General features: G+C 44.9%; 1 protein-coding gene and 1 pseudogene across 1 annotated transcript; both read right to left on the reverse strand.

The window, feature by feature from the left end:
• Positions 1-1,424: 1,424 nt before the first annotated feature.
• On the reverse strand, positions 1,425-2,863 carry LOC134395524 (zinc finger protein 665-like; annotated as a pseudogene).
• Positions 2,864-4,036: 1,173 nt separating this feature from the next.
• Positions 4,037-7,269, reverse strand: LOC134395525 (zinc finger protein 621-like). Its single transcript, XM_063121689.1, has 4 exons — positions 7,195-7,269; positions 5,545-5,671; positions 4,677-4,772; positions 4,037-4,071 (listed from the first exon to the last, which is right to left on the reverse strand). The coding sequence occupies exons 1-4, from the start codon at positions 7,267-7,269 to the stop codon at positions 4,037-4,039; spliced, it is 333 nt and encodes a 110-aa protein (XP_062977759.1).
• Positions 7,270-11,681: the final 4,412 nt, after the last annotated feature.

Below are 11,681 nucleotides of genomic sequence, written 5' to 3' on the forward strand. Positions count from 1 at the left end.
GAATCCTTTTGTAGCACTGGGGTAAAAAGTGGGAAGAGTTGAAAATATTCCCTAAAAGTTGGGAAAAGCTCAAAAGCAGGTCATAAAAACAACTGATACTAGTTCTAGAAGATCAGAATAGGAAGAAGAAATGAAGATTAAATCAGAAAAGAAATAATTAAGCCCAAGCCTTAAAAGATTTTTTTTCAAAAAAAGAAAAGAAAAAAAAGAACTCCTAACAGAAAAAAGGACAAGAAATGAAACTAATTAGAACTACCACTCCTGACAGCTAAGTGTTACCTGCAGTATCAAAGGCAGTAAGCCTATATGCACCAGTTGCTGGGGAACATGGGTGAGAGGGTGCTGTTGCACCTGTGTCTTGCTTGTGGGTCACTGTTCGACAGCTGGTTGGCCACCGTGTGAACAGAGTGATGGACTTGTTCTGATCCAGCAGGGCTCCTCTTATGTTTATTTATTTATTTAAAACATTTGTATCCCACCCTATATCACTAGGATCTCAAGGCGGCGTACAGATAAAATCATACAATATAAAACAATAAATATACACAGCTAAAAACAGATTAAACCATGAATCAAGTTAAAACCAGTATATAATTTAAAAGCAATAAAAACAATTAAAACAGTTAAAAATAATGTGCAAATTTGGTGAACTTATAGCTATGAAAAGAACCTATGAAACAATCCATTTAATAATAATAATAATAATAATAATAATAATAATAATAATACCGTATTTCTTTGATTCTAAGACGCACTTTTTTCCTCATATAAACATCTTTAAAAACGGGGTGCGTCTTAGAATCGCAGGCGTGACTTAGGGTTTTTTTTTCTGTTGGTGGTACTGAAATTAGTGTGCGTCTTACAATCGATGGCGTCTTACAATCGAAGAAATACGGTAATAATAATTTATTTATTACCCGCCTCTCCCTTTGGATCGAGGCGGGGAACAGCATTAGAACAGGAACCAATACATCTTAAGAATTCTTGATTTTACATTGATCTGGATAGGCCTGCCGGAAAAGGCTAGTCTTTAAAGCTGCCTTAAAATCAAACAGAGAGTTAATTTTACAAATCTCCTTCGGCAGGCCATTTAAACAAATACCCGCAGAAAAACTTAGAAGAATAAGAAAGAAAGAATTCTAAAAACGAAAGGAACAAGGCATCTTCCCCATGGCCCAGGCGGCTGGGCGGAAAACAAACTGCAGCATAAAAAGCAAAGGAAATAGTGCCAATAATGTATTTATGAGCTCCTCGTCCACCTTATATTGGCTTTATAGGTGACTATGGGAATAAGGGGAGCTTAAACATATTCATTTCCAATCACACAGTCCTAATTTTGGCTTAGGCCGTGCGACTCACTAGTGTGTAAATATCTTTATGCAAGCCAAAGATTTCAAAGAAAGCCAATTTGGGGGAGGGGGAGGGGGGAAGCATCTCTCACCTGCACATTCTTTGGTGTTTAAATAAGCTCCATTCTCTACTGCATGGGTAAAGGTTGGTAACATTCATAAGGTTTTTCATCCGCATGGGCTGGTTGGTGTCTAAGAAGGGCTGATTTCGAAGGGAAACCACCGCCACACAACAAGCATTTATGAGGTTTCTTTCCTACGTGAACTTTCTGGTGGCTCACAAGACTTGATTTCAGTGAAAAACACTTCCCACACTCCAAGCATTTATAAGGTCTCTCTCCTGTGTGGACTCTTTGGTGGATCATGAGTCCTAATTTCCAAACAAAACACTTCTCACACTCCAAGCATTTATAGGGTTTCTTCCCTGAGTGGATTATCTGGTGGTGTATCAGTTGTGATTCCCAAACAAAGCACTTGTTGCACACGGAGCACGTATAGGGTTTCCCTCCGTTATGGACTATCTGGCGGTGGATGAGTTGTGATTTCCAAGCAAAACACTACTCGCACTCCGAGCACTTACGTGGTTTCTCTCCTGTGTGGACTATCTGGTGGTGTATCAATTCTGATTTCCAAACAAAGCACTTGTCGCACACGGAGCAGGTATAGGGTTTCTCTCCCGTGTGGACAATCTGGTGGTGTGTGAGTTGTGACTTCCAAGCAAAACACTGCTCGCACTCCGAGCACTTATGAGGTTTCTCTCCTGTGTGGACTCTCTGATGAACTGTAAAGGACGAGGAAGTAGCAAAACACTTCCCACAATCCAAACAGTGATATGGTTTCTCTCCTTTGTGGACTCTCTTGTGTCTTGCCACCGCTGAGGGAGAAGCATAACATTTCCCACACTCGAAGCATTCATAGGGTTTCTCTCCAGTGTGGACTGTTTGGTGCCTCGTGAGTTGTGATTTCTGAGCAAAACCCTTCCCACACTCCAAGCACTTATGAGGTTTCGCTTCTCTGTGGACTCTCTGGTGGGTCACGAGATGAGACTTGTGATCAAAACACTTTCCACATTGCAAGCATTTATAGCATTTCTCTTGTGTATGGACTCTTTCGTGGTCCGTGAGATTGGATTTCTGAGCAAAACACTTCCCACACTCAGAGCACTTATAGGGTTTCTCTCCTGTATGGATTCTTTGGTGGTTCATGAGGGATGATTTCTGAGCAAAACACTTCCCACACTCCAAGCATTTATAGGGTTTCTCTCCTGCCTTGACTCTCTCGTGGTATATAAGATGTGATTTCCAAGTAAAACACTTCCCACACTCCAAGCATTTATAGGGTTTCTCTCCTGTGTGGACTCTCTGGTGATATACAAGTTGTGACTTCCAAGTAAAACACTTCCCACACTCCGAGCATTTATAGGCTTTCTCTCCTGTGTGTATATGCTGATGTTTAGCAAGATTTGACTTCTGAGCAAAATGTTGCCCACAGATGTGGCACAAGTGCCCTTTCATACACTTGTTTGCTGGGATAAAGGGAAAAGAGAAACAAGATTTACTTCGGAGTTTGGAAAAGATGGAAACCCAAGAGGCAGGTTGAAGGGGGAAATTGAGCCATTAAAACTATGGTGATATTAAACCATGGGTTAATTAAGCAACCCTCAGTTAACCTAACTAATAATTCTAGGTTAACTGTGAGTTGTTTAATCCATAATTAACTTACAGTGTCCTGGTTCGGACATCACATAGCAATCATGGGCTGAAAAGGTGGCAGAACGCTTCAGGCGCACAGCATGGCAAATTGTGGGTTAAGGAATTAAGGCATGCACCAACTATTGTGAGATTCAGGCACATCATGCTAAACACATTTCCTTTCTTCCAAGCTTTTGCAGTTTAATTTCGGTTGAACGAGTATGCTGCTAGTTATTTTTTCAGATATATATGGTGAAATAGACATTTTACTATTTTATTTTGTTGTTTGTAATTGAGTTTTTGTGTTATACCCCACTTTAGTAAATTCCTTTGTAAAATGGTATGTGTGTGCATAGATAGATAGATAGGACAATTCTGGGAGATCAATGGCGTAACTTGACCGTATGTGTTTAATTTCTGGTTTGCCCTAGCACTCAATAGCACTGAAAGGGCTAAATTTAGCTTGTTTTCAAGAAAAATGCATCTCTGAGCATCATCACACAGGGGGAAATTGTGTTTGCTTACCGTCGCTTCTCTGCCTGCACATTTGTCCCTCATTACTTCCTCTTTTGAAAGAGGAAGTAAACAACGTGCCCATGGCCCATTCAGTGGGCCGTTTTGATCGTGCTGCTTCTCCTGCACACAGCAGGAGATAGTGGCAATTCCCATCTTTAAAAATAAGTCGGACTTACTGGGGTGTTTTTTTGTCATGTGAAGAAGGCTAAAAGAGGTGGGAGGGACCCACGAAAATCCGTGAGTGCCCAGTAGCAAGCATGCAATAAAACACGTGTCTGATGGAGCTCCCTATTAGCTATCTGTGGCAACTATAGAGCACTAAAAAAGTCAAATTTAGTTTTCCAGAAGGGGCATTTCCCCCCCCCACATTAAAAGAAAGAAATCACCGCCACCAAACTCAGCAGTTTTGCAGGGGGCAGGGGGGGCTGCATGTTGCCCACCCCCTTGATCTAAAGAGCTCAGTGCTGTACAATAACTGTATTAAAGGGAGTCGCACCTGCCCTCACGGCGACATTCTGAAAGAGACAATACAAAAAGAATTAAAAAAGGGAAGAGGAGCAGCAGCAGAGATAATTAAAGGTCCCAGGAGTGGAAGAACGTCACTCTTCAATGCTATTTGAGTTAGTGCAAGAAGGGAGAGGGCTGATATCGGGAGGCAGTGCGTTTTAAATAGCTGGACCCTTCCTCTCATCCTAGAGTTAAACAAAGGGGAGATGCCTGCCCTGATGCACCTTCCCAAGAGAACACCTCAGCTGAAAAAGAAAAGAAACCTCACAGCTCGGACCACAGTCTTGATCTTCTTCTGCAACGTGCTACAACAGAAGAACACTGGATGTGGTTAGGGTCACTCAGTTTCCATGGGGCAATAGAGTTTGTTTTTAGATGCCTTGGAAATCTTTGATTGCGAGGTGGGGTAGACATCTTTTAATGATTCAAGAGGCCAGACGTTGCCCTAGAGCGTGTCCCAGAATCCTTTGCAAGGGGCCTCCTGCCATCTGAAGCAATATAACCAATGCATAAGAAGAGACCTCAACATTTTAAAAGGGGAGGGACCAGAATGCCAAGGCATCAAGAAATCGCCCACAAGTCTTTCATCAACTGGTTCACTCGGAACTCTCACCTGAGTCAACGTCGGAGTTCTCCATTCCATGTGGCACCCACGGCTCTTCCCCTTGTTCCAGCCGTGAGATGAGCTCAGGCTTGGTGACTGGAAATCCTGCTCAAGGTGGAAGAGAACAGAGAATAATGATGATAATGAATTTTATGTTTAGTTAAGATGTTTGAGAAAACTTTGTGTTTAAGCTTTGCTGTTTCTGTGGGTTTCTGAACGCAGGAATGGCACCAACATACAGGCAAAATAAGGGGTATTGTTTTCTTTCATTTTCCTCGCTCTGACTTGTATTTCTCAAAGAATGCACCGCATTTGTCAAGTTGCTTTGTCACCTTGTGCTCACATTTGAATTTGGGCCTACATATGAATTTCCAGCTTTGTTTTGGTGGGTTTTTTTTTACACAAAGGGGTTTTTTTTCCTAGTAAAAGCTACACATTATTATTATTATTATTATTATTATTATTATTATTATTATTATTATTTTATATCACCAACATTATTAGCATCATGGCTAATAATTTTACTAGGGTCCTACTCTAATCTCCAAACTACCCCATTTAAAGGCCCATGTATTTTGAAGGAACTGTTCTGAGAGATAAAGGAGGTAATGGCTGAAGTAGCATTCCCCTTTTACACCAAGAATGCTACCTCAGACGTTCATAAATACACTAAGGGCAAAATCCTATGCACGTTTAGACAGGAAAAAAAGTCCTAGTCCTCAACATTCCGCAGCCAACATGGGCTTTTTTCTGTCTAAACATCCATAGGATTGTCCCCTAAGTAATTTCAAAAGGTTAAGAGAGTGGAAAAATGCAGTGATAGACTGAGGAACATCAAGACTTCCAGCTCTTACGAATAAGGAACGAAGCGCCTTACCCAAGGAGGCCACATTCCCATAATTCTCCATCATGACGTTCCCGTACAAAGCCCTCTGACCTGGATCTAGCAGAGCCCCCTGGTCCTCCGTGAAGTACACAGCCACATCTTCAAAGGTCACCAGACTCTGCAAGAACAGGAAGACCTCAGCTCAGCCTCCAGAACTCTAGAAACCCTTTCAAAGGCTTAGCCATAGACATAGAATACAAAGAAGCCACCCCAGAGGGAACAGCAGAAAACATGATAACACTGCTATTGGAATGTACCACTTCAGACTGCGGGTGGAGCAATCAGATATTAGAATAATCCCCTATTAAAAAAAAGAAAATAGTAACAACTCTCCCTGCACATAGACACCTAACATGTTCTAACCTAGCCTTTTCTCTGATATGCTCATTTTTTAAGCACAGGGATTTTTTTCCTGTGGGGTAGGCATTCAAAGATGTGACCACCCCAATACAGGAACAGTTTTACCATGTGAACTTGCCTTGCAAGGGAGATCTACAAGTCGAAGAAGAATTTTGCATGCAGTGCGTAATCTCCACACAGACTACATACATCTTGCAATGTGCACGAGAAATGTGCATTCCCACCCAGCGTCCTGGGGACAATTGTCTGTATGGGGGTGTCTCACTGCTGCAAGTTGCCCTGAAAGCCTTTCACAGAGCTGGCATCAAAGCATGAGAAAAAGGAGTGTACAGTTAGACTATGGAATTTGCCACTGTAAGATGTTGTGATGGCCACCAATTTGGATGGCTTCAAAAGGGGGTTAGACAAATTCCTGGAGGAGAAGGCTAACAAATGGCTATTAGTCCTGATGGCTATGTGCTACCTCCAGTATCAGAGGCAGTATGGGTACACTAATTGCTGGGGAACATGGGCGGGTGGGTGCTATTGCACTCACATCCTGCTTGTGGATTTCTCGTCGACAGCTGGTTGGCCACTGTGTGAATAGAATGATGGACTAGAATCAGCCTTCCTCAACCTGGGGCGCTCCAGATGTGTTGGACTGCATCTCCCAGAATGCCCCAGCCAGCAGAGCTGGCTGGGGCATTCTGGGAGTTGTAGTCCAACACATCTGGAGCGCCCCAGGTTGAGGAAGGCTGGACTAGATGGACCCTTGGTCTGATCCAGCTGGGCTCTTCTTATGTTCTTATGTACTGCCTGCTTGCTCATTATCTCTTTGCCTATAGGCAAGTTGTAGCAATGATGAGAAAGAGGATGAGGAGCAATAGCAGCTGGTGGCAATGGCAGGGAGAAGGTCTTCTCACACAGAGAGGGAGCCCATTGAGGTGTCTTGCCCAAGGGCCCTCAAAATCCTGGAGCCAGAGTGGACCCTTAGCTTAAATGGCCTTGTAAGAGGATTATACAGTTCACAGTGTACAGATCTAACAAGAGATATTTGCCATGGTAGCCAAACACGATTCTTGATCGAGAACAATGGACAGCATTTGCTTTGATGCCTGGCTTATGGGCCTCCTAGACTCGATAAACCTCTTGTTCAGGTCCAGAAGAGGCCTTTTTACATCCACTAGAAGAGAAAGAAAGTTGCATTGTGATCCTGGCTGGTTTCATTCTCCTTGTACAGGTCTTTCTTTCGCTCTCCCCATCTCCCCGTCCTTCACCATCAGCTTTTGGAGAATCTCCTACCTGGCTTGGATCTACTGCAGTCTCTTGCCTTGTCCCAAGAGGAGGAAGTAATCTTGGTCGAGACTTGGACTTCATTCTTTGGGGACAAAGCAAAGGTGAAAAATGTCAAAAACAGATCTTTAACATCGCTTTCTGACTCAAGATGCAGAGAGGCTGATTTTTCCGTTCTTCAACCTATGTCATGACCGGAGGAAAGAAAGGGGCAAGATCCGCAACAGCATCAGTGAGTATGTATATGGAAGGCTGCTGTATGCCGAGATGGACCATTAGACCCTATAAGCCAGAGCACTTTGCTCTAGCTGGCAATGGCTCTCCAAGATCTCAAGCTAAGAGGGGTCCCCCCCCACAGTTCTAACAGAGCAAGTTCATGGAGGCCAAGGATATCAGTGGCTACTAGATGCGAGGGAGACTGGAGCAGGCAGGCACCATCAGAGCCTGCTTCAGTTGGACCCCCCCCCCCCAGGGCTAACTGACATCTTCACCCTGTGGGGAAGAACATGCGAGGGAGACTGGAGCAGGCAGGCACCATCAGAGCCTGCTTCAGTTGGGAACCCCCCCCCCCACAGGGCTAACATCTTCACCTTGTGGGGAAGAAGGAGCTGTTGGTTTGCCCCTCCATTGGGAGATGAGAGGACGGAGCAGGGCCTTCCTACCAGCCTAAACAGTCTCCTTAATTTCTTTTTATTTTCTCCCTTTTCCCTCCCCATCCACTTTTCCTTGTGTGTCACGTCTTTTTTTTTAGAATGTAAGCCTGAGGGTAGGGACTGTCTTCTTTATTGATACATTGTAAGCCGCTCCGAGAGCCTTTTGGCTGAGGTGTGGGATAAAAATACTCTAAATAAATAAAATAAAATAAAATAAATAAATACTAGTCGTGACGACTATACAGTACCTCCAGTATCAGAGGCAGTATACCTATGCACACCAATTATTAGGGAGCCTGAGCAGGAAGGTGCTGTTGCATTCATGTCCTGCTCGTGGGTTTTCTATAGGCAGCTAGTTGGCCACCATGTGAACAGAGTGCTGGACTAGATGGACCCTTGGTTTGATCCAGCAGGGCTCTGCTTACGTTCTTAGCTCCTTGCAATGTGAGATGCCTGGGACTGAACCTATGATCTTCTACCTGCAAAGGATATACTCTACTCCTGAACTCCCAAGTATCGATTAGGACAGCAGAAGACACCACCTTTCCTATAAACAGAATCAAGAAATGCAAAGCTAAAAGGAGAAGTGAAACACCAAACAGCATAGAGACATCAAGGGCTGCTTCCTCGGCAGAGACTCTGCCACACCAGTCCGAAATTCCTCTTTCAGCTCAAAAGAGGAATTTAGAAAAGGGGCAGAGAGTAGAAATTGGATCTACATAGTTATTCCTGGACTCCCGTGATTTCTACATAAAGATTCCTCCAAACTAGGGTGACCATATGAAAAGGAGGACAGGGCTCCTGTATTTCAGCAGGTATCATTTGTATGGTGATACAAATGATGAAATTTGTATCTGGTGAAATATGATACATATTTCACCTGGTGAAATTCCCCCTTCATCCCAACAGTTAAAGCTGCAGGAGCCCTGCCCTCTTTTGTATCTGGTCACTCAGGCAGGGCTCTTGCAGCTTGAATTGTTAGGATGAAGAGGGAATTCCACCAGGTGCTGCATGCATACAAATGACACCTGCTGAATTTCCCTTCTCTGTACAACTGTTAAAGATACAGGAGCCCTGCCCTCCTTTTCATATGGTAACCGTAGTTCACACGACATGCTAAGTCATGGTTCACACGACATGCTAAGCCATAATGTTTAGCTCAAAATGCTTAACCCCGATAGCTTAGTGTGTTGTCTGAATGGGGCCACAATGGGGTGAGGCAGTGAGGAGGCAGAGCCCTCCTGCTTCCTCAGACTTTCAGCTGCCATAAATGAAAGGGGGTAGACTTGGCTAGTTTTGATTGCCAGATTCCCTACACGCAACTCCCCTTTTCTGTGTCAGTCTGAAAGCTTGTGAGGTCCTCATCTCCTCCCACAGCAGGGTGAGTGCTGGGCAAAGCACAGGCATGACTGAGGAAGGAATAAAGGTAGTTCAGTAGGCCAGGAAACTGGTTAGAAGGGCATATTCCCTTAAAAGGAATTATATAAACACAAGGTGATTGGGATTATGTGCTTCTCTTGGGGCAACCAACCTCTACAATTGGGCAGTGGATGTAAGATTCATGAAGGGATAAACCCTATGTTTATTCTGGAGTCACAACCTATTCAATTCAGGAAATGCTTCTTTCTCTGCCTCTGATCTGAGCTTATTTCTCTTTTCTCAAGATCACTAGAAAATATTGGGGGGTGGGATGCTACCCTTCCCCACTCTTGTCAGGAGAGGGGTGAAACGGGGAGACCTTCCTCCATAAAATGAGTGAAACTATTTGCTCTGCAGCCCATGCTCCTTTCTGCATTGCAGTGCCAGTTTTAGGGACAAGCCAAGTAAGCCATGGCTCGAGTTGTAGGGCTTTTCCTCCTGTCTCAACATACATAAGCTTGCGCCCTAAATCTCCATTATCAATGCCATTGTTCTATGTTTAATGTGATTTTCATAGCAACATTTTCATCCGGGAGAGGGAAAACCGACTTTAGCAAGACACATGCACGCCTGGATTCTCCCCCACAGACACACACACTTAATCGGAAGGAGGATTAAGTGGCTGAAGGATCTTGCCTTTGGGCACGAGGCTGCCCTCCTCCAAACTCTCATTATTCCAAACCTCTTTGCAAAGGGATAGGAGACGGCCTAACAGCATTGGGTCTCTTCTTCCAGCCCGTCTCATCCTGCCGCTTCATAACAATGGCGAGACCCGGATCCGTTTGCAAAGGCAGAGATCCCTTCCCTAATCTCTACCCACCCAGCGTTTGCGGCACACTCGTACGCAGGTTTACTCGGGCGTCAGCTCCACTTCGTGCAGAGAGGGTTGCAGACAGCCTTTAAAAACAAAACCTCCCTCTCTTCCAGCGTCGGTTTCCTTCTCCGATCTGCCGTCAGCCCCCACCTCGCAACGCAAAGGGAGATCCAACGTGCAGCCCACGCCCCCACTGCACAACAGAATGTGCAAAGCGAAGACGGATTCAGACGTGCGGAAAAGGCACGACACTCTTCGCCCCGCTACCGCCACGTAACAAAATACAGAGGAACAGAAAGACAGACAGAGACGCGCTTCTTCTGGTCCTCCTCCCCCCAGCACTGGCACTCGGTAGGATTCCGACGCTTCTGCAAGGCGTTTATGTGTTGGCGCGGAAAACGCCTTTCCTCCACCGCGGTGTCCAGGAGAGGAAGGAAGACGCGGCAGGCGAGACCTCGCACTGGCAAGCTCTTCTCGCCTTTTCTTTCTTCCCTCTATTTGCATCTCCTCCTCCTCCTCCCCTGTTCCCAGCTGGGTCCGCACAGAAACCAACCAGATCCCTTTGAGCATCCCACAAGTAGGACATGAAGGGAACAATCCTCTTTGCTCTCCCCCCACCCTAATCCCCCTACCCTAATCCATTGCCATTCAGAGGCCTACCCAACCACTTCAACTCCCATCATTCCTGACTTTTGGGCCAATTCTGGCAGGGGCTTCTGGAAGTCAAAATCCAGAACTTCTGGAGACCTACATCCTCCCCACCCCTGTCCTACTGCAGTCTTCCTCAGCCTGGTGCCCTCCAGATATATTGGACTCCAACTCCCATCATTCCTAGCCAGTCTGACCAATGGCTGGGGATGATGGGAGTTGGAGTCAAACACATCTGGAGGGCAAGATGCACAGTGTGAAGTACTTTTCTTCATGGGATGACCCCATCAAGTTCTAGTATTATGAAAGAGGGGAGAAAGGACCACTGTCTACATTCTTTACACTATGCATAGTTTTGTACATTCCTGCTAATGTAACCTTCCCTCATGGGGGGTGGGTGGGTTCTCAAACCCTTTGATTATTTTAGTTGCTCTTTCCTGCACCTTCTCCAGTTTTACAGTGACCAGAACTGCACACAGTATTCCAAGTGTGATCACACTATAGATTTGTATATAGGCAGTATGATACTGGCAGTGCATTAAGTGCTTTCAAACTTTTGGAATATGATGCTAAGCAACATTCACAAGAAAATTGCACAGGTGCGTTACAGCAGTGTGTGTTATGTGCACAAACTGAAATCACATACAATTGTGCAGCTTTTCCTCTACCCCGCCGGCCGGAAAAGTTCCTCCGGACGTCCATACAGGGATGCAGAGAGAAATCGTCAGAAGCAACTTCTCACTTAAATTCTTGGACTGGGGTGAAGAAGAAAAAACTTTTCACACTCTGCGGAGGGAAAACGCTTTAGGGCGTGGGGAGAAGAAAGCCCTGAATACCTTGGTGAGAGAAGAAAACACTTTACTACGTTGGGGAAAGAGGCGATTGAAAGGTATCGTAAAACGAGATTTAAAAAAATGTTTGATGGCAAATCTGGCGGCTGCCATAGAAGATCTCTGGAGATT

The sequence above is a fragment of the Elgaria multicarinata genome, chromosome 3 (genome assembly GCF_023053635.1).
Source record: "Elgaria multicarinata webbii isolate HBS135686 ecotype San Diego chromosome 3, rElgMul1.1.pri, whole genome shotgun sequence".
In the NCBI taxonomy this organism is placed as follows: domain Eukaryota; kingdom Metazoa; phylum Chordata; class Lepidosauria; order Squamata; family Anguidae; genus Elgaria; species Elgaria multicarinata.

Bases quoted from the DNA above. Each gene is read 5' to 3' on its own strand.
- LOC134395525 (XM_063121689.1), bottom strand. From the start codon at position 7,269: ATGAAGTCCAAGTCTCGACCAAGATTACTTCCTCCTCTTGGGACAAGG. The intron at 5,672-7,194 runs GTAGGAGATTCT...CTGTTCTTGCAG, and splicing joins CTGCAGTAGATCCAAGCCAG to AGTCTGGTGACCTTTGAAGA. The intron at 4,072-4,676 runs GTGAGAGTTCCG...TGTCTCTTTCAG, and splicing joins GAACTCCGACGTTGACTCAG to AATGTCGCCGTGAGGGCAGG.